Below are 23,069 nucleotides of genomic sequence, written 5' to 3'. Positions count from 1 at the left end.
CTAAGATAGAAGGGAAAGTCAAATTCAGTAAGGTCAAGATTGACTTATCAAACTGAGGCCAACATGGGGATTAATAAAATAAATTCAGATTTCAGTGAAATTGTGCCCTACCATTTATTTTTAAAGCCATGCTTCAAAAAGGTTGTATCTGTGAGAATTATAATTTTTATTAAATCACAAATTAAAGAGCAGACACTAGTAATGGCAAATGTTTATGATCTTAGATTATCACTTAATACGTTTTTAAGATTAGCCCCTGGGCCGCCTGGGTGGCTGAGTGGGTTAAGCCTCAGACTCTTGATTTCAGCTCATGCCGCATCAGGCTCCATGCTGGGCATGGAGCCTGCTTAAGATTCTCTCTCTCCCTCTCCCTCTGCCCCTCCCCCACCATCCCACTCATGTGTGCGTGCTCTCTCTCTCCCTCTTCAAAAAAAAAAAAAAAAAAAGAGAGAGAGAAAAGAAAAGAAAAAGAAGACGGTCTTTGGATTTAACCAAACTGAAAAAAACCATAAACCTTTAAACTTTGGTGGGAATGTTAGGGCTCTAGGATTTGAAGCAAAGTGATCTTAAGAAACCTTACATGGCTTTTCTCATCTGTAGATTGTTTCTCAGTGTCAGGGGAAAGCATCTGTTTTCCATTCCCCCAGACTTGTCTTCCCTATTCTTATTTTACTTTTCTGTTTCATGAAGTAGAGACAGTATACAGTCATGACTCTTACAATTAGAAAAGGCATTTCTCCAGCAGTGTTCTTTTTCCAATTTTGAACTAAATTTTGCTTCTGTGTTCTCTGATCAGGTATTTGCCTTTCTCTACATTACCGATTCTTTTCTCTACCTCACCTCTAACTTAAGGATGATCTCCCCATCCAGGATTCTAAATTTTGTTTTGTTTTGTTTTGGGTATTAGGTATTTTAGGATGACAGTTCTTCAAAACTGATTCCCAAAAAAGCTCATAGGCTTATGGTATTTTAGACTGATTATTAAGTGGAATTGAAGATTCTGCCTTTAGGTTTATAGTGATCTCATCTTATTCATTGAATGGACTTATATTAGTGGATATGCATGGAAGTTGGCTTGTAAGCCTTGACCACGTGCTTTAAGAAAGAAGGCAGGAGTTCAGCTCTAAGATATGCAGTCTATCAGAGGTGGAAAAAGGTCTCCATATGTGTCTTGTTTTAATTCTAATGAAAAATGGCCCCACTATATAGACTTCTAGCTCATTTTAGGGAAATAGGAAACCTATAAATAAATGTGTGATTTGTTTAAATAAGGTATGTAGTAGAACTTTAGATCTGAAGAGGAAAAAGGTGGGTCAGCAGCAGGATTGGCTATATAATTTGGGGGCCCAGTGCAAAATGAAAATGTAGGGCTTTTGTGCAAAAATTAAGAAGTTTAAGACAGTGATAGAGCATTCAGCCAAACCTGGGGCCCTTCTGAGCATGGGGTGCCATGTGACTGTGCAGGTCCCACCTATAAAGGCTGCCCTGGTCAGAAGTTGAGATGGGGGTGGGGCATCTGGCCGGCTCAGTCGGTGGAGCATGGGTCTTGATCTCGGGGTTGTGAGTTTAAGCCCCACATTGGGCATAGAGATTACTTAAGGAAAAAAAAAAAAAGAAGGAAGGAAAGAAAGAAAAAAAGAAGTTGAGATGAGAGTAAAAAGGAAAAGGAATGATCTATTTTCCCAGGAATGTTTTCCTCTCTGTATACATCCCACTTTTCCTGTGTACTCATCAGACGTGACCGCCTCTCAAGTGGGCACTACTGGGCCAGTTAACTAAGACACTGACACTTAACTCTAATTCATGGGGGAAAGAGCAGGAGAGGGGGGTCTCATTCTACCAGTGATGGGTTTGGGGGTGGGGGTCGAAGTTCTGCTGAACTGACCTAGGAGAGAAAGCATGAGCTTGGGACCACTACAACTTCCCAGCAGTGTATTAAACTTACTTAGCTGCGTTGCATCTAATTTGTCAGAGCTGTAAAATGAAGTCTACCTTACAGGGTTATTGTATGGTGTAGAGATAATGTGAAAAATCCTAGCACGGTGGCTGGTATGCAATGGGAACTCAGTATATGTTGCATATATGGTGTGTGTGTGTGTGTGTGTGTGTGTGTGTGTGTGGAGATGAGGATGGGTGAAAAGACCTCAAGTCTCAGATGGGGTGGAGGATCTCGAAATGCCTGAAGGGCGTCCTAGGAGCTGGCTGCCTCTCTGCTTCCATCCTTAGTTCCCAAGGACTTTGTAATGGTTTAAAACTCATTCAGTTGCATCTTCTTCCCAAACAGGGCAAGGAACAATCTGTGGGAAGTCAGTACACAGTAGAGTTCAGTCTCCAAAACTGAAAATTTGCCAATTCTCACCCACACTGTAGTGATGAGAAAGCAGCTGTGGGCAGCAGTGGAGTGAAAGCCGTGGGGTCGCCGGGATACATTACATTTACAGATGTTCCATTGTTCGCCCTGAGATTTTGTAGTTCGTCTGTTTTGTCCAGTTAGGTTTCCCTGATCGGCAGAGATTCCATTTTCTGTAGTTTTTCCACTTTGTTTTGATTTATTATTTGTTGTTTATAGTATTATCTCTAATAACAATGATGGAATTTCCTTCCCTACTAATCTGGCCTGTTTCCATTGTGCCTGTTTATTTTAATTTCCTTTTTTTGGACTGAAACCTCCACATGACCGTGCTTTGTTTATTTCCTTGCCTGTATGTGTCAGCATCATTTATTAGCATATCCTCTCGCATGAACTTTGTTCATTAATTATATGAAGGTTTTGTTTCCTGCTTCCTAGTAGGGTTGTATTCAGTGCTGCGCGTGTGTAAGGACCGCGGGATGGTTTTGGTTAGCAGGTTCCTCATCATGGCTCTCTGCAAGCAGATGGCTGGCTCGCCACGGTTTCCAGATGGAGCGCGTGAGGCAGGGAAGGAAGTCTGCTGCCGAAGACGCTTTTCTCAAATCCTCTGACCAACCAACCCCACTCAGCTTATCAATACTCATTTCTGTTCACTTTTATTTGGGCAGTAGGTTATGTGAGCATAAGACCTGCTTCTCTGCAGACGTGCTCAATTCCTTGAAGACATTTCCATGAAAACTAGTCTGTTGTTAACTAATGAGCAATTAGCTGCTTGGGGATGCATGATGAACGTTAGACTTGGGTCTTTCTCATGAAGATCTTATAGCCCACTAAATAAATCAATAAAAAGGTGACAGAGAAGAGGTGATTTGACTTTTGCATCTGTTATTTGAATGTATTGCATCTGCTGCCCCATTTTCACCGGATTCTCGTGATTTACTGAATTAACGAATTCATCAAACATTTGTTTAGTATTTACTCTGCATATGAGGCCATTTCTAGTGTCAAGATGCTTAAAAGACCAGAAGGTGGAAATAGAGTTGAAAGCAAATGAATATAATGAAGTGTCATAGGTGGCCCAATAGACATCTTTCCAGAGTATATAGAGGGAATAACAAAGGAGGAGGGGGGCTTTATTCCCTCTGAGTTGGGGGGTGGGAGCAGATGTCACAAACAAAGCCTAAAGGTACTGGATACATTTGAGATGCATATGAACCTTCGGAAGGCTGAAACGGGCTGAGGAGGAAGCAGGATACGGTGGAGGAAGGGAGCGCCTTGGTTGCCATTTTGAGGAGTTAGGATTTTATTCTCTAGGGAAAGTTTTAAGTAGATGGGACATCATTATCAGATTTACTTTTTTAAAAAAAATTACCCTGAGAAGGATAGATTTGGGGGACTTGAATGGAGGCAAGGAGATTCCTTAGGACAAGATGGCACGGAGCAGGCACCATGTGATTCCAAACAAGCCAGTGGCGGATGGAAAGGTGTCGAGGAAGTAGACTTCATAGAATTGGTGTCAGTCTTAAACTATTGTCTTTACAGCAACTGCTGATGAAACTAAGGCTCAGGAAAGTAATGCAGCCAATAAATATTGAAGGGAATACTTCTCTGTGCTTCCATTGCAGTTTGAAAAAAATGATGATTGTGGCATTGAGCACACAGTGTGGTAATAAACCATATTGTGATTACTTGTTTACAACACTTTCTGCCCCGGGACATTATACTTCTTAAGGTTAAGAGCCAAACTACCAAATGATTTGTGTATGCCTAGCATGGAGCCTCGTATAAACAAGTACCCAATAGTTGTTTGGAGAGGAAGACTCCTGACGCCCGTACTTTCTCCACATGCAACACCCAGCATGGAAATACGAAGAAACGTCACTCAGGCTTCTCTTACATCCACCCATTTCCATCTCGCCTCCTGAGGGGGCCAGAGCAAAGCGACAAAGAGGGATAATAGGTAGATGATGCTTCTTACTTTGCTCTAAAATTGCTATCATTTCATCCTTTATCAAAATGCACCCCTGCCTCCAGACGCCTGCATTAAAATAGCAATAATGAATATTCAAAATATAAAAAGAGGCCATGAGAGTTAGTGTCTGTTGTGACACCTTCCTCGATGGTCTCATTATCTACAAATCAAGCATGAGAATTTGCTTTCATATCTTTTTTTATGGTAATTAATGTTTTACCCTGGATCACGCTTTTTTCTTCCACACAGATCCGTAATGCCTCCTGCCCGGCTCTTTCAAGATGGAGGATAAACCTGTGGGAGAGCCTACTCAAGTGGCGTCTAAATTCAAACTTTCCAACAAGGTCGAGAGCACAGGACACTGGCTGGTGGAAGATCATGCTCGGATATGGGAAGTTTTAAAGACAGAAGAGGTAAGACAACTCTAAATGACTCAGTTGGTACAATGATGGATTTTCTTTGACTTGAGACTCTAGTTCTTAGTGTAGTCAGCACCACAGGCCAGCTTGGCAAATTTTTATTCAGGGGCCAACCATGAATGGGGAACAGTAAGTTAGGAGTGTGTTCGTTGGACATTAATAACTCCACAGTGACTTAGCCAAAAGAGGTGGCACTGACAGGTAGGTCCTAAAATATACAGGTAGACATTCTCCTTGTAGAGTCCTGCCAATCCTAAGTGGGAAATCAAATCATGGTGAGAAAGTTAATTCCTAAGAATCAGTCATAACAAGTGGAATTATATAGATTCATTGTTTGACAGCATGAGGCTCAGTGTGTCAGGGCTCTTTGGTTGCAAGCAACAGAAACTGACTCTGACTAATTTAAGCAAAATGGGAAATTACAGGAGGATATTGGGAGGTTCACAGAATTGATGAGAAGCTTTGAAAGCTAGGCTTGGAAGGAAGACAGGAGCCGAGTCAGTAAGAACTGCTCAGGGCACTACCCCTGGTATAAATTCCAATCTTTTCCCCACCCTCTCTTTATTCTCACATGTGTCTGCTCAAGATACAAAGCCATGGGGGGGGGGGGGGTCATGGCCAAGCTCAGTCACATGTCTTTTTCCTGCTTATTCTGTAAAGAGAAAAAGAATCTTCCATGAGAGAGCATTATAGTGAGTCCTCACAGCTCTTGTGTTTGGAGTCCAAATGTCTAATAGCCACTGGTTGTGACAATTCCAGTTCAAGAAAGTAACTTAACAGGTGCAGTCTTAAACATGTGAATACTGCCCAAGCAAGTGTTAACCCTCTCTGTTGGGTTATTTGCCCAACAGGTTTTTTTTTTTTTTTCTTAAAGGAATAAAACTCCACAGGGAGCATTTGAAGTCTCTACATAACCCCCCTAATAGGACCAAGACTGGGGTCAGAAAAGTGAGGTGCTGAGGGCACACAATTTAAGCAAGCACTCACTCTTATGTTTGTGTCCTATACTTGCACGAACTTGAGAGTCAGTGTGCCCTTATATTTTCAAGTGCCTTGCTTGCCTCACCCTCATGCTGGCTCTGCCACCCAATTTAATTATTTTCCCCCTTCCTGCCACCCCCCCCCCCCCCCCGCCCCAAGGTAATCCCTTTCCTGAATTAGGCATTCGCCATTCTTATGCATATTTCATTATGTATGGTACATTCCTGTTATCCACATATCCAATGTATAGTAATGATTTACATCTTTTCAATTTTGTGTAAGTTTTATACCACATACCTACTTCTATAGCTTGCTTTTTTTTTTTTTAACTTAACATTTGGTTTCTACCTTATCTGTTTTCTATGCTCGATACGTGTAGTTCTAGCTTATTCACATTTTACTGTTCTTTATATTCTATGGCTTGAATCAAATTTATCTGTTCTCTTAGTAACTTTTAGGTTTTTTTCAATACAAGGTAGTATAGTACATTTCTTTAGCATAGACACCTGGCACAGGCCTGATGGATTATAAAGTATGAAAACCTTTCATTTTACTAGTTTTTATCAGATTGATTTCCAAGATGAGGACATGAGTTTATATCCCCACTAGCAGCATATGAGAATTCCCCCTGCTCTGTATCTTCGCCAGTCACTGATCTTGTCAGCCCTTTAAATATTGGCTGATCTGATTGTTTTGAAATGGGATCTCGTTGTTTTTACATGAATTTTCCCATATGGATCATCAATGATCCCAGCACCATTTTTATTTTTTTATTTTATTTTATTTTTTTATTATTTTTTTAATGTTTTTTTTATTATATTATGTTAGTCACCATACAGTACATCCCTGGTTTTTGATGTAAAGTTCGATGATTCATTATTTGCGTATAACACCCAGTGCACCATGCAATATGTGCCCTCCTTACTACCCATCACCAGTCTATCCCATTCCCCCACCCACCTCTCCTCTGAGGCCCTCAGTTTGTTTCTCAGAGCCATTTTTAAATGTCCATAATTTCTTCTTTAATTGGTAATGTTCTCATGTATCGTATTTCTTTACATACTCTTCCTGTTGATGTGATGCTCCCTCAAATGTTTTAGCTTTAAAGGAAACACGGATGTGTAATTGGGCATGTGCTTCTACTGAAATACTGCTCTTTGAAATTGTTTTGGCTGTTTTTGGAACTTATATTTTAGATATGAATTTAGGATAAACTTGTTAAGTTCTGTGAATACGAAGAAAAAGGAAAGTCTGCTGGAAATTTGATCAGCATTGAAATACGTTTGTTGATGAATTTGGGGAGTATCAACAATCTTTATGATATTCAGTGACTATCTTGTCTAATTATTGACTTCAGTGGGCATGCTTCAATAGTTCACCCTCGCTGCTTCACCAATATTTTATCCTATGCCCCTTTGCTGTAAAATTTTCATAACTAAGATTAAGGAAGTTTTCCCCCCTTTCTTTTTTTGTTAAATGTTAATTTCTTTACACTGTAATATTTGATATCTACAAGATCATATACATGTAGGTTATAGAGTATAATATTAAAACAGACACTTACAAGTTCACAATGAACTTAAGAACTACCACTTTACCAGTTTGTTGAATATTTATGTGGACTCTTCCACATCCATCCCCTTGACTCCTTTTCCTGCAAAGTTAACCATTTTCCTGAAATCTGTGTTTGATCATTCTTTATCTTTTTAAAAGTTTTTATTGAATATGTATGTATCCCCAAACAATATTGTTTAGTTAAATAAACTAGTTATTTGGTTTTATATATATGATACAGATCTGATTTCTTTGGTGACTCATTTCTTTCACTGTTTCTAAGATTTTTAGTAGTGATTCATTAATTTTTTCTGTTGAATAATGTGCCATTATGTAATTATACCATGATTTATTTATTCATATGTTCATGGACATTTTAATTATTTAGTTTTTGCCATTATGAGCAATCTGCTAAGAACGTCTTATACATGTCTGTGCCCTGGTATAAGAGTGCTCCATGTGGAAGAATCTAGGTTAATACCTATTCGGTGAATTTTGTAGTTGGGTATGTGCAAGTTATGTTTTGCAAGTTATTGCCGTATTGCCTTCCAAAACAGTACCCATTCACACTCCCACGAGCAGTGCATAACATTTATGTTATTCTACGTCCTTGCTAACTTTTGTAATTGTCAGATTTCTTAATTTTTTCAGTCTCGTTGGTATAAAGTAGAATCTCATTCTTTACTCATCAATTCTTGATAAGTATCACTCCATCTTCAATAATTTTTCTTTCTCTCTTTCTCTTTATAATTTACTTTTCTGAAGGTCTAACTATAGCAAGAGTCTTTCTTTTATTTTTTGTTTTTGTTTGAGGATGCCTTTATTTTGAGCCTACTCTTAGAATGATAGTTTAGGTGGGTATAGAATTCTAGGTGACTTTCTTTCAGTACATCAGAAATATACCATTGTCCTCTGCCTTCCATTGTTTCTGTTGTAAACTAGCTAAAAGTCTAATTTTTATTCCTTTCGATGTAATGTCTTCTCTAACTAGCTAGATCTTCAGTACATTTTTGCTGTTTTGTAGTTTCATTCCTCTGTGTTGAGGTGTGGGTTTCTTTTTATTTAACCTCTTGGAATTTATAGAGCTTCCCAAATGTATGAATGCTATCTTCCATCAGTCTGGAAACATCTCTGTAATTTTCTCTTCAAAGAATTACTTTTGCTTCATTTTACTTCTGTAACTCCAACAAGATTTATGTTTGTTTTTCACACTCTTTTCTTCTGTCCCTTAACTTCTATTTTGGAGTTGCTATGTTTTTTTCCTCTCTGTGTTGTATTCTGATTAGTTTTAGATCTATTTTACAATTCACTAATTCTTTCTTCAGTTCTATCTAATCTGCTCTTTAACTCAACCATAGGGTTTTAAATTTCAATTATTCTATTTTTTACTTCTAGAAGTTCTGTTTTGTTCTTTCTAAAATTTTCTAGTCACTTTTTGATGTCTTGCTTTGTATTCCTGTTTTTATTTTTGAGGCTGTTTGTCAAGAACTGTGAAGGCTATGAGATGTTATGCTATTTGCAAGTTAACTTGCCAAGGTTATAGATACTGAAAGAAGACATGAGACTTCTCTGTCTCAGAGACAGAAGAAACAGTAGCCAGAGTGTCAGCATGTTTTTACTGGGTCCCTCTATCGCAGTTCCTCCAGCGCCTAGAAACCTGCCGAAAAGGATCACTGACTTTGGGAAACTTCCCAGTTTATAATAGTAAGCCTGCACTTTCTCCTAGTGGGAGATATTACCTTTTCCTTTAGGTCAAGGTTAACAATAGGCTGCAAACACAGGCCTGAAAAATGATCTGGGTAAAGATCAGCCAGGCCTTGATCTTTTGGCATAGAAAGCAAGACATACAGAAACAAGAGAGACTCATGGAGGAGTGTTTCTCAACAATATTAAATATAATAGTCTTATATTCTGAGTTGGCAATTCTCTTAACTATGGATCTTATTTTGCTGTCTGTTCTTTCTGTTGCCTTTTGCACATGATGTTTTGTTCCTTTGTGGTATTATGCTTTTTGACTGTGGGTTCATTTTTCTTGGAATGAGGGAGTTTTCTCTGTGAAGAATTTGCATTTATTTCTGGAAGCACTACCAACTGGAAGTCACTTTAAAGTAAATTCGTAGACTCAGACTACTCAATGTGAATACAGGCTGAAAGCCTCTGTGGATGGGTGCATTGGTGGTAATTAGTTCCGAGGGAAGTTGACTCCTCCCTTTCCAATCCACCTCTGCTCCTATTCAGCACCATATTTTAAGATAAGCAAATTTCCTGGTACTGTGGTTAGGGGGGGCATGTCATTCTTGGTTCATCTTAATGCAGAGGGAATAAATTTTGGGGTCCTAGTTTTATGCAGTGGGGATTCCCTGTAGATTCCCTCTCTTGAGCCAGCCCCCAGTTTTGTCTGTTAGTCCCTGTGTCATTTAAAGTAATAAAACCTATATTAGTTAAAGTATCACTACTGCTGTCTCAAATATAGTAAAAAATTTAAGTGGCTTAACACAGTAAAAGTAGATTTCTTACAGTCACATAATAGCCTAACACTTGAGTTCATTCTTAAAGGAAAATCATACATTAGCCCAGCAAATGGGATTTCAGAAGAAGAATGTGAGAAAATATTCCTGGAAGAGGGAAAACCATATAAAGGGTAGTATTAGAGAGAATGTCCTACAGTTTGGAGAATTTGTAGCGGAAAAGGAATGACAAGAGATGAAGCTGAGAGGGACCAAATAATGAAAAGTCTTATGTGCTCCACCCAGAATTTCAGAAATTATCCTGTGGGCCTTGGGGAGTCAATGAAGGGTTTTAGGCAGGGCTAGTGACATGGTTAGATTTGTTTTTTAGAAATGTGACTCTGTCAGACATGTGAAGGACGGCCTCGAACACTTCAAAACCTTCTCACCCATTTTGGTCTCTTTCTTTTCCATCTACATTGTGCTAGTCAGGGCTCAGTGGGGAATTATTTGGGGCTGTTCTTTTTTCAGGATGGGGACTCTCTCTCTTCAACTAGACCCTCTGTCCTTGAGATCATGTACCTTCATTTTAATTCTACTGCACTATAATCCCAAAGCACAGGCATACTACTGGACACAGGTTGAAATAAAAACCTGATGATTGGTTGACAAACATTTTCATAGTATTTATGTAATCGTGTAGTCATTATTTTACACTAATATGTGGTTGCTCTAAATTGTTACATCCACCAAAATATTGCCAGCAGTGGGTATAAAGGTGATTCATTTGATTCACCATAAAATGACACTTAGTGGTGGTGACATTTTTTTTTTTTTTTTGTCATTGCTGATTGAATTTGCATCGAGTCATCTGCCGTGCCACTGGACTTAGCTGCGTCCAGTGTTTTACATTTGTGAGAAGGCTGCCAAGATAAGCAATGTTGTCTTGTGGCTATGGAACAGAGATGTTCTCTGTGTGAAATTAAACTCGTGAATGCCTGTATGGAGACTGGGCATATGACCTCTCCCTCTCTATCCAGCTCAGGAATGGGGCCCCACACTGTAACATCACATTATTGGAGGAAGAAATAGTAATGTGTTCATCATGCATGCTTCGGAGATTAAATCACACTCATCATGAAATGAATAAAGTAGATGTATCATCAGTAGTGAGAAATGGAATTTTGAGACTGAATAATATTCAATTGGGGTCTGTAAGTGAGGGAAAATATCATTTATTGAGCACCTTCTCTGGGTCAAGAGCTGTATTTAGTTGGCACTTTCATATTCATCAATGTATTTGTCACAGCCAGAGGTGTAGTTTTCATCAGGATTTTGCGGATTAGAGGTGAAGGCACATACTCAGAGAGACATAGCTGGTAAGTGGCAGAGTAATGTTCAAACTCAGGTTTGTCTCTCTTCATTTTTACACTCTTGTTTCCCCACAAAGTTGTTTACCAAAATTATTTAAATCAATTTGATTCTACATTTGGTTTCCTTGCCCAGACTTTAACTAATCCTGGCCGGGGCAGGACCCTCAGCTCGATAAATGGTACCTGTTTTGCTTTCATAGAGCTTGGCTCTGCAGTGTCTGGCGTGAGTAAACACCAACGTGCCCACTGAGTTACAGCTTTCTTCCACTCCTCAAAGCGTTGTCCCGGTGTGTGTGCCTGGGCTTCCATCTCAGCTCTCTTATATAGTATCCCAGTGTCTCATGGAAACTGCACCCTGCCCTTAACTCCATCCTATTTAAATGGATTCCTAAAATTCTGCTGAATTCTTTGTAGCTCTCTTTTCTGCAGAGCTGAGCTCTGCTCCACATCCCCCAAGCTGTTGATTGGGGTCCCATTGTGAAGAGTCTGATTGTTTGGAACCTGGATATTTCCACCCATTTCCTGAACTCTTGTCACTTCCTTGGACATTAAAACTTGCCAGAATCGCATCATTGTTTTCCTATGTCCTTGAGACACTGCTCACCCAACAGTCTGCTCTTACCACGGGCATACACTTGTCATCAGGGAGTCTCTCTAGCTCCAGTCTACCAAATTTATATCTTCTTATTTTTATCCATTGGCTCTTGTCACCAGAGTCCCAAGTTGCCCAGTGTAAGACCATCTGAGTTACGGCCTGACATTTTTAACCACAGGGGGCTATTCTGGATGTCAGATCTTTCATCGTGGTTACATTTCAGTGTTGGTGTGAAAGGTGCTTGTGTACCACCTCTTCAAAGAAGACATCCTTGACCCCGCTGGTCAGGGTTAGTGACCGTACTGTGGTCTCATGATACCTCTGCTTATCTATCTTACAAGACTCATCACATGAGTGGGACTTGTATGTTTACATATTGTTGTCTCCCAAACTAGAATGTAAGCTCCTCAAGGCCTCTCTCCTGTTCATCTGTGTATGTCCAATAATATTCAGTGTTTGGCACGTGGTAGATACTTGACAAAAATATACAGAGCGACTAAGAGCATGGACTCTGGAACCAGACTTGCTGTGTGAACTTGTCATATTTCTTAATCTCTCTCTACTTCAGTTTCCTCATCTATAAAAATGATACACTAATGGGGTTGTTGTGAGAATTAATTGAGTTATAGTGTGTACAGTGCTCAGAACAGTGGCTTCTACATAATAAGCAATAGATGATATAGACTTATTATTGTTGAACGAGTCTGTGATGGGGGAAGAGTACAGAATGTTACACCGTATTGGCCTATCCATTGTACAGAAGCTGTTTTGAATCCCTGCTATCTGAATTTAGGATTCCCCCTACATTCTGGAAGGCCCCATGCTCCAGGATCTTTTCTATGTTTTTCAATGACTATAGAATTTGAACTGATGGACACAATTGCCTGACTGTAATGAGACTTCCCTCTGTAAAGTTCCTACAGAGCGATCTCTCACGCAGGAAGAGAGTCAACCCCAACTAAACAACACTGTGTCGAGATACACAAATAATTTTGGTGTAGTGGCCAGATGTGGGTGTTTCAGAACCACTGAACTCTACTCCCCCCTTAGGCTGTGTGTGAGGTAGGGTGACAGCAGTGTGCTTGCTTGCTCCTCAGGGGCAGGGTTCATGGATCAGAGTGGACGGCTGGGTTCTAAACCTTGTGTTCTGCTGATTCAGGTGGCTCAGGTGATGATTTCAACGGGACGGCAAACCCTTCTAGAGGATGAAATAAGATAGGATTGATATGAAGAGAGCTTTCTCCTGTAAAAATCTCTTAGACAGTTGTAATCAATTTAGCCTGCTCTGTTCGGTTCCTAGTTCCAGAATAAACCTTGCCTTTACCATAGCCAGATGTGAACATTTCTTTATATTTTGATACAGAGAGTAAAGGAGACTCCAGGTAAACTTAGGAAAAAAGGAAGGAAGGAAGGAAGGAAGGAAGGAAGGAAGGAAGGAAGGAAAGAAGGAAGGAAGGAAAGAAGGAATAAAAAGAAAGACAAGTTTCTTGAGGGCCTGGAAGTCATTCATTCATGGGGCTCACATTCATGGGGGATCTTAAGTCTCCAAGAAAAAGTTTGTGAAGCAGTTCTGTTTCAGCCCATTGTTTTCCACAGTGTGTTCGCTATAAACCTCAGCTCTCTTTTTGTTCCCTTGAAAACCCCATTATGTCAGGAAAAGCTTGGCATGAGGCAGTAAAGAGGCAGGGGGTGGGGGAGAGGAGCTTACAAATGGAAATCATTTCCATGAAAGGGAAAGGAAGTATCTTCAGTCCTTTAAGCTTGTCTCCCCTTCAAGGGGGCACATACGAGGAAGAAATGACATTATTTAAATTTGTTCTTGGATTCCAAATGCAGGGTATTTGGGAGTGGTTCATGTCTTCCCACAGCAGTGAGTAGCTGTTTTAAAGGCCCATCCTTTCTCAGGGGCCCAAGAGAGGAAATGGTTGAAAATCTTCACTGCGAACTCTTCCTCTGTGACCTGGCATCTGAGAAACTCACCTGATTTACGTAAGGGGAAACCCTGATCTAGGAATCTCAGGAAACTTTATAGATGAAGAAAATTTCAGTGAGGTAAAGATTGGGGGGGGGAGCGTTGCTGTTTGGAAAGGGTTGGCATTCTTTTTTCCCCCTCTTTTAAGAAAGATTTATCCATCTATTTTAGAGAGAGAGAGCAAGAGCCTGAGTGCAAGAGTGGGGGAGGGGCAGAGGGAGAGAATCCTAAGCAGACTCCTAGATGAGCACAGGGCCCTACACGGGGCTCAGTCTCATGACCCATGAGATCATGACCTGAGCCAAAATCATGAGTTGGGGGCTCAACTGACTGACCCACCCAGGTGCCCAAGGGTTAGCATTCTTTAAAAAATTGCACTCCGAAGTCAGTAGCCCCAACGTTTTTGCACATCGTGCTGTTCTCTCTGTTTAGAATGCCCTTCCCTCCCTTTCCTTAGCTAATATTTACTCATCACTCAGACTCTGGGAATTTTCCTTGATCTCCATACACTATGTTATGTGCCCTTGTCATTTTCCCCGTACTCTTTTTTTTTTTTGAAAAGCACTTTGTTTCTTCTTTATGTATATTTATCACATTATACAGTAAATGTTTATGTTATTATCTTTTCTAGTGTACTATGAGCTCCTAACACGAGGAACTATGGTCTGTCATATTCAAAGTTACATCACTACACTGTTGAAGTGTTTGATGAATGAATGAATGAATGAATGAATGAATGAACAAAGGAACAGGCAGATAAACAACCATTTTCATATGTTGATAAGAGCACCTGAGAACACCCAAGTGACAGAATTTGGTGGGGGGGGGGGTTAGTGGTGTTTTCTCTGATGTCATAAAAGGGCAGACCCAAAGCCCAGAACTGTATGTTTTCTTCTGTGGCTTATATTTGCCACTAAGAGGAACCATGACAATTTTATTGGATTTCTGAGAAATTAACAACATGTGTGTATAATAAAAATACAGTGACAAGAAAAGCAAATTGCCTGATGAAAAGAGTCCCCAGTAAACAGAATGACCTCTCCACCCGCTCTTGTTTACCCTTATGGTCAAATCATGCTTACAAACGAACTCATTGTTGCCTCAAAACTTTCATTTTAAGTAGGATGAATGCAGGGCGAAAACAAATCTGAATTGTTTCAAAGTAAAAATGTCGATCAAGGGAGCTAAAAACGGCAGAGACTTGAAACATTGTGATGGAAGAATCCTGCCATATCAAGGTGGGAGGAGAAGTTATTTTTAAGGACTAATTGAGGGTGGTAGATCTGTGAAAGCAAAACAGAGCCAGGATCTCCAATGGGAGAAGTATTATAAGCCAGAAGTATTATAATTTACTAAGAGAAATGCAAACTGCTGACAATACTGTCACCGAAAGTGAGCGGTTCCACAATGGGCAGGACTTCTTGGAAGAAATGTAGCAAGCCCCTCGATACAAAGTATCATACAAGGACACGCAATCCCTTTTGTGCAGGGATCAAGGTGTCACCCTTTTCTGAAAGGAGGCAGGGACCACAAGGAAGAAGATGCAGAGGCTTAACTAGGTGGGGCTTGAACTATAGAGCCGCACAGGTGTGGCCATTAATCAACCATCAGAATTTGAACTGAGAGCTGAGATCTATGGAGAAAAGAGCCAAATTATTCATCCCTCGGTTTCATTTTTTTTTTTTTTTGAAGTGTGAAAACAAAAACCCAGGACACTGCAGAAATCATAAGTGACAGCTTGCTTTTCAATATGGCTTTTAAATATCTAGTCACCTTGTTAAATCTTTTCACACCACCACCGCAACACTGTAGTCATTGTAGGACCAGGAGAAAACTTTCAGGGGCCAATCTAGTCAGAATGTGGCTTGTCCATTTGTCATTCTTAACCAGCTGGGGGTCTCTGCAGTTTTTTGATGCTATTTTCCATTGCTTCCATGGTTGCATGTTTCTTTTGCGGTGGAGAAACAGCCATGGCATTAGCTCACCACATAATTCTTATTCTTCAGCTAAATTAACCAGAATGCTTGTGAATGCAGTGCCCTGGTTAACTTAATTTTCTGCACATTTATGAGATAGCCGACATGACCCACAGCAAGCCCTTAATTGATGTTTTTAAATGATTGCATACCTAACATATGTGAAAGTACATTTGTTGCTCAAAAAGTGCAAGTTCCTTCCAGACATGATAGGGTTTGAGGATGTAGGCCATAAAGGGGAAAGCCTCATAGATTTTGGACCGAGCTAGAATTTGGTTTGAACATGGGTGTGTTATTTACTGGTGGTATTATCCCAGGCAGTAGTTAATCCTCTAAGCTTCAGTTTCTTGGTCTGTAAAGTGTGGATAATAATGTTCTTCTGGGGAAGGCTGAGTATGCAATGTGTTGAACCATCTACGACAATGACTGGCCCAGAGCAAGTGCTTGATAATACTATTTCCGGTTTTCTCTCTCTAGTTAACTCAGGATTGATCACAAAACCACTTGAGTTTTGACCCTTTGAAAAGTCTTGAATAGAGTGAAAGTAATATGCAGAACTATTAACATTTGTCAATTATAGATAGCAGTCATAATGAACATGATTATATATATTTGTGTTTCTGTGCCTGTATTACAACTCTAAAAATGTAACATGTCAAAAGTAAAGAAATAAAAGTAAATCAAATGACAGATATCATGAAATGAACCATCTATAATAAATCATTTTCTACCATAGTAAATATAGACTAGTGAAACTGAGTCATTTTGCAATCAGTATTTGTTGAGTAACCACCAGGAACAGGACTGATAAACCCCTGCATCGTGGAGCTTACAGTCCAATGAGGAATACAGATCAAAACAAACAAACATAAAGGCATCACACATGCGGTCAGGGCAGTTAAAGGAAATACAGGGCTGTAAGGGAGCACATAGGAGTCACCTTTTACCCGAATTTTGGAAGGTGAGGAAAGGCTAAGGGTAATAGTGGTGTGTAGGAGGACGTGATGTATCAGACAAGACGTGGAGGATGAACAGGGTGAATGACGCCAAGAGATGTGAGTAGGGAGGGAAGTCCTTGGCGCATGCAGAGGAAAAAGCGTGTGCCAAGGTGCTGGTGCCTAGAGGGAGGGGGAATGAAGAGTAGTTCAATATGGGTGGAAGATAGGCTTCAAAGTGGAGGAGGTAGGGGGAGAGGAGTCTTGAAAGGAGGGCAGATCATGAAGGGCTGGAGGAGTTTCATGCTTCTTGGGGAGAGTTTGCTCACCAGCATATCAAGACCGTTGTCTGCCCCTGTTGGTGGGGTCTCCATTGTTGTACTCATACCGTTGGTGCCCAGGAACGGATAATTCATGCTTCACGTTTGATGGAATGCTGTGTTTTCTGAGGAGCCTGAAACTATGTCGCTCGCTGTTTTTAGTGGACAGAAACTTATTCTAACTCCTTCCAGTGAATAAAATGAGTATGGAAGTTCTGTTTATTACATATTTTCAACCTAAGAACTTTCACTGATGGATCGAGACTGTCCTGAGGTGTGGTACATTTCTGCCTGCCATCAACAGATTACTGGCAGTGCCTTGTTTAATGTCCTCTTGGACTTAACACAAAAACAGACTTGAAGATAGCCTTTGGGAACGCAACTCGTAAGTAGATGAGCTTTGTAATGAAAAGTTAACTCTATCATATTTTTTGTAGCCTGCTGTTAGCCTCTCCCATCAGATGGATCAATGTTTGTGTCCCTGATCTTGAGGTTAACTGGAGTTTTTGAAACCAAGAAAAAATTTTACAATCTGCAAGATTTTTCTTTAACAAAACCAATAGCATTTGTCCATTATCCTATGGAGCTGGGATACATAGCATTTGGTTTGGAGAATCTGGAACACAGTTGCACTGGGGCAGAGATGACGAAGGGTGATTACATTCTAATGACAGTCATTCACAATATCTGATCATGTTCAAACACAGAACCATTACACATGGTTTCATAATGGAAAATAAATGGGCCAGACAATTCAGTATACACAAACCATCTGGTGACCTTGCCAGTGACTCCTCAGGGAGGGAGTTGATAGGAAAACTGATGATCTGAGATTGCGATTTGCCCAAATTTGGAGAATAACATCATTATCCTCTAATTCCCAATGGTTGCTCCATGCACTTGGTTTTCCACAATTGTATAAGATTCTCAAACATCCTAAGCTTTGCAAACTCTAGTTACACGGTAAAGCTCCTGGCTGCTCTATTTTAATTTGGGAGTATACTTTTTATTGTCACTTGAATTCTTCATGATGACAGTCTTCCCTTTCTTCACTCCCTGCCCTGACCTGCCTCTTCCCCTCATTAATATTGAGAGAATTAACATTAAATTTAGAAGTGGGATGTTTGAAGGAGTAGATCATCTTTATAATTTGTTATATGTGTCCAAGAAAAAATCTTGAAGCTACAACTCTTGGTAGCATTTTTCTTTCCTCCAGTTGCATTTTTTTTTCTTATTTAATGTGATCAGTAGTTCAAAGCAGAGTCTATTTGTTCTTGGCTCAGTTTCCACCCCACTAGTTATGACTTTAAGACGTATATGTGGAATCTTGTTCTCAGAGGAAGATCTAAGGAGACCCTGTTATAAGCATGGGGTTAACCACCATAAGGCACAGCTGGTGCAAATCAGCATGATACAGCAATAGCTCAGGGTTATTGGCAGAGCCTGTGTTCAGGATTTAATAGTAAAGAAAAGGGACTCTGTACTGTAGGTTAGAGAAGAATGGGAAAGCTAGGGAACGCGGAGGGGAGGATATCAAAGATAAACAGGAGAGGGAAGACATTGAAAGAATGGGGGGTTTTCCTAGTGACCTCAGAAACAAGCAGTAAGGGGGAGGAACCATATAGTATGTAAAGTTTATTAAATAAAATGATGTTCGTATATAATCCTTCATGGTTTGGAGAGATTTGGGGGCACCTTATTTTATATACTATGTTCCAGTCCTTTAGGAGGGTAAGCAGAGGAACTGTGGGATAACTTGATAGCCCATGAAGAATTGGAAGAGATTCCTTTTTTTTTAAAAAAAAAGATTTTATTTATTTATTAATTTGATAGAGAACACACAAGCAGGGGGAGCGGTAGAGGGAGAGGGAGCAGCAGGCTCCCCGCTGAGCAAGGAACTCGATGCAAGACTCAGTCCCAGGATCCCGGGACCACAACCCAAGCCAAAGGCAGACACCTAACCGACTGAGCCACCCAGGTGCCCCGAACTGGGAGAGATTCTTGAAAGAGATTGGGAAGAATAGAAATTCTAGAATGGGAAGAGGGTATGGATTCGATAGCCCAGATTCTCTGTCCACAGTCTGATTTGATGTGTGTCATCCCTAGTTCAACCATGTCTCAGATTTTGAATAAAGATATACATGGTCAGCATAAATCTGAGTAGGGTGACATACTTTCTTAGATCATTAAAAACAGGCTCAACGGCCAGAGGATTAGCTGTATCCTTCCCCGAGGCCTGGCTTCAGTGCCTTTGAAGGCAAATGAGCAGTAATCGGTGGAGCAGTTTTTGAAAGAGAAGGTCCTGTTCTAGCCCCTTGGCAGAATTATACACCTGGCACTGGGATCCAAGAGCCTCCTGTAGAATCTTTTCTTAGTCTGTCTTTCAGGGGACACTGGTAGGTGGCGGAGAGGAACAGAGAAGGTAAGACTCCCTCCTCCCCTACAGGAGAGACTCATTCTAGTAAGGGAGCCGTGTAGCTGCCCATTTTCTGGAATCAGGGATTCAAGGTGGAGTTTCTTTTGTGGGGTTGCAAACTCTGAAAAAACTTTTCAGATTTTCTCTTGAAATCTGAGAGCTTCCAGTTGCAGTTGTGCTCAGATGTCAAGGTATGTCAGATGGCTCCCAAGGCTAATTCCGGATCTACCTTGAGTGTTCGAGATAGTCCCCAAGGCTATTTCTGGGTCTTCATATGACTGTGGATTCTGTTGGAAACTTCAAAAACAAGGAGGTAGATAAAAGCATGAGGAAAGATCATTTGTAAGTTTGTTTCTTCTTATGAATGCTGGAAAGGTATCAGTGTTGGGCTCTGTGACCCAACTGAAAAAAAAAAGGAGGTATTTTATGTACAGTATGTGGGTGAAAGGACATATTTGTGAGGGGAGGACTGGGGTAATTTGAGGAACTATCAATTTATAGAAGAAAAGAATCAGTATCTAATTAGCATGGAAAATGCTCATATTGAATAGTGACTAAAATATTCATCCGGCTTAGTTTTTACAAAAAATACTTGGTAAGTTATAAAGGGTATAGAATTTGGTTCCAATCTCCTTCCTGGGGTAATATCTGTAAACAAGTAGCATATTCTTAACATATTAAAAGAAATAATTTTCTTTCTTCCTTTGTTTTTTTTTTAAGATTTTATTTATTTATTTGAGAGAGAGAGAGAGCACATGCATGCGTTGGCAGGGGGCAGCTCCCCACTCAGTGGGGAGCCCAACCTCGGGGCTTGATCCCAGAACCCTGAGATATTGACTGAGCTGAAGTCAGACACTTAACTGACTGAGCCACCCAGGTGCCCCAAGAAATAATTTTCTTTAAAGAATTATCTTAGTGGAAAAATGGATTCATAGTACCATAGCTTTTTAAGAAGAAATGGAATCTCTCTGAATATGTAGCTCTTTTCTGTCTGATGACCAGTCTAGCAGTTGCATAGGTCATTGAAGTCTGCTTGGTGTTATTATTCTTAATCTCTTTGGAACAAATACTAGGTAATGTCATTTTGCCATTTTTAATATGTTTTGTGTCATTTTTTCAGGAGCATGATCAATTTGAACTAACACATCTATTTTACTTTGGACCAGTACCCCTTGCTATCAAGGGCATCCATTTTTGAAACAGCTGTTTGGGTTGAGGGATGCAGATGTGGCCATGAAACAGATCAAAGCTAATTGGCCCTCAGGGTAAACAAGCTCATGACCTTGGCCTCATTAGCCCTGTGCTGTAACTAGCTGAAGTAACCTGCCCTGGGGGAAAGTTCACTTGCCTGAAGATGCCCCAGCATTTGGAAATTATCCAAGAAGGCTTGTAATGTTACTGACCTACCCCTTTCTGCCCTAATGATGAATGACTGGCTGGTTGAGGGAGAAGAGGGGAAAATTCTGTGCTTCCCCAGGGACTGGTGACCTGGGATCAGCATCAGGTAGAAAAAAATGCAAGAGTTGGGCTCTTTTGTAGGGTTTGTATCTAGGCCAGTGCCAGTGGATGTTTTACTCAGATAAATGTGGATGAACTTGCTCCAGAATGAAAGCCACTGCGGTGGGTTTTGACCAATAGAAAATCTCCCTGTGTGTCACAAACATTGTGAGACTTTCCTTGCAGTAGACTCTTGAGTCTTCGTCTTGCCTTATCTCTTCACACCACTGGGATGAACAGTTGCATATCCCGCACCAACCTGGGACGGACGGCAGAATGGATTGATCAGTACAGCCTGCAGACTGTATGCAGAAACCAGAGGTTTTCCCAGGCCCGCGAAAACAAAGCCGTCATGCTGTTCAGTAGCCGCGGCAGCTCTCCAAGGTCTGTTCTCCGAGGCTGGTTTATATTCCTCATCCTTTAAGGCCTATTGCTAAGTAGCTTTGTTAGTATTCCCTCCTAACACCTCCCTTCTAGCCTTCTGATTGGCCAGTGGGGTGGGGAAGGGGGGTGACAATGCTCCTTCTGACTCTTTCTGGAGCGCTGGGACAACATTTGGTCCCTCGTATTCTCAGGCAAGGGCTAGTTCCTCTTCCCAAAGTCCCTTTTCTAAAGTACAAGAAGAAAAAATGAAATTCAATTAAAAATCCAGATGAAGCAATTATTACTCTTCTTCTTTCCACTTCCCCTGCACTCTAATGCACAGTGAACGCTTTCTGCAGGGGCCAGCTTCCTCCTCTGTGTGGACTAGAGAGCTTCCTCTCGAGGTCAGCGGGCTAGGGTGTTACCGATCGATCGCTCTGCGACAAGCTCTTTTTTCTGCCCTCATTGGCCACACCCCCAATTGCTGCTGAAAATGCTAATTTAGAAACCCTGTAAAATAATAATAGAATATTTATTGTATTTTTAATAATGGGGGGCACAAATAAGAAACCCAAACTGGTCCCTGATCTCTCCCCCAAATGGTCCCCTATCCTGGGAAGCCATCTCTCCACCCCATCTCAAAGCCTTTTCCTAAGATAACCACTGCTAACCATTTTTGAGATTCTTTCACACACGTGCCTGAAAGTAACTATGTGCCCACCTCCGCATGTGTGTGTGTATATTAACACGTAAGGGATCACACTCTACACACGGTTCTGTAGCTGGCTTTTTCTCCCTCGTGATGTATCTTAGAAATCTTTCCATATTGGCACACACAGAGCCATCCCGTTTTTTTAACCGGTCCATAGCAATCCATTATATGGGTGTGCCGTTTTTATCTAGCCAGTCCTTGTACCGATGGACATTTTGATGTATTTTTAAAACCACGGCAAGTAATACTTCGGTGACCATCCTTGTACATATGTTTTGTTGAAATATTCCTTGGATATCCACAAGATAAATTCCTAGCATTGACATTACTTGTTCAAAGGGAATATATGTTTTTAGGATTGATAAGTATTGCCTAATTGTGCTCTAAAAAGGTTATGCCTGCTCATACTCTCAAGATGAAAAATATCTATTTTGCATAGGAAGAAAAATCATGTTTTTCAGACTTGTATAGCTGGTTTCCGTTTCTGTTCTTGGAGTACTCTCTCTGTTTTAGCTTCTGGACATCTGATACGTAAAGCAGTGATGCTCACGTCCTCTCCCTTCCCCCCCCCCCCCCCGGCTGGAGGATCCATCCAGCTCTGAAGAGTCATTCTTGTCCTACATCTTAAGAATGTGCTGCTCCAGAAAAGGTTGGGGGTTCTAATTGTGAGGATTGCCCATTGATGGTACTACATCTCTGAGGACCTGCCCCAAGGACACCAGGGCTTCAATTCCAGCAAAGCATCTGGATGATGAGGCTTGGCCATTTCACGTCGACCCAGGCACATGGCATTTTGAGAGGTTATCACCAGCTCCACTCCCCATCAAGTCTGTGAGGCAAGCGAGAATCTTCTTTGATGCTTCTAAAGGAAACTCAGTGCCTTTAGCTTCATCAGGGAAATGGAACTCATCACCCAGATGGGGGAGCAGGGAGGAATGATTAAGCACTGGAAAGCACTTTGAAGCATGTTTAATCATAGTTAAATGCTCCTTCATAAAACCTGGTATTTTGACGTCTGTCTAGCATCACAGGACTCCTGACCATGGCCTAGGTTTTGACACTTTGTATTTTTACAGTGGAACGGGAAAATTAGACATGAAAGCCACTCAGATGTCCAATCCTAGAGAATAATGCAGGTAGTGCAGACATTGTGATGGGTGGATTATAATTACCTTATTCTTGTTGGT

General features: G+C 40.8%; 1 protein-coding gene across 4 annotated transcripts in view; it reads left to right on the top strand.

Moving 5' to 3' along the window:
* Positions 1-23,069, top strand: part of RGL1 (ral guanine nucleotide dissociation stimulator like 1) — a 248,238-nt gene that overhangs the window by 84,117 nt on the left and 141,052 nt on the right. For all 4 annotated transcript variants that reach the window (XM_044387870.3, XM_057315608.1, XM_057315611.1 and 1 more), the window contains exon 2: positions 4,572-4,735. In XM_044387870.3, coding sequence (XP_044243805.2) covers positions 4,604-4,735 — 132 coding nt within the window. In that variant the 5' untranslated portion in view covers positions 4,572-4,603. The remainder of the gene's footprint in view (positions 1-4,571; positions 4,736-23,069) is intronic.

The sequence above is a fragment of the Ursus arctos genome, unplaced genomic scaffold (genome assembly GCF_023065955.2).
Source record: "Ursus arctos isolate Adak ecotype North America unplaced genomic scaffold, UrsArc2.0 scaffold_2, whole genome shotgun sequence".
Classification (NCBI taxonomy): Eukaryota; Metazoa; Chordata; class Mammalia; order Carnivora; family Ursidae; genus Ursus; species Ursus arctos.
The sequence above is the reverse complement of the archived record's forward strand: the minus strand, read 5'-3'. Positions and strand labels throughout refer to the sequence as shown.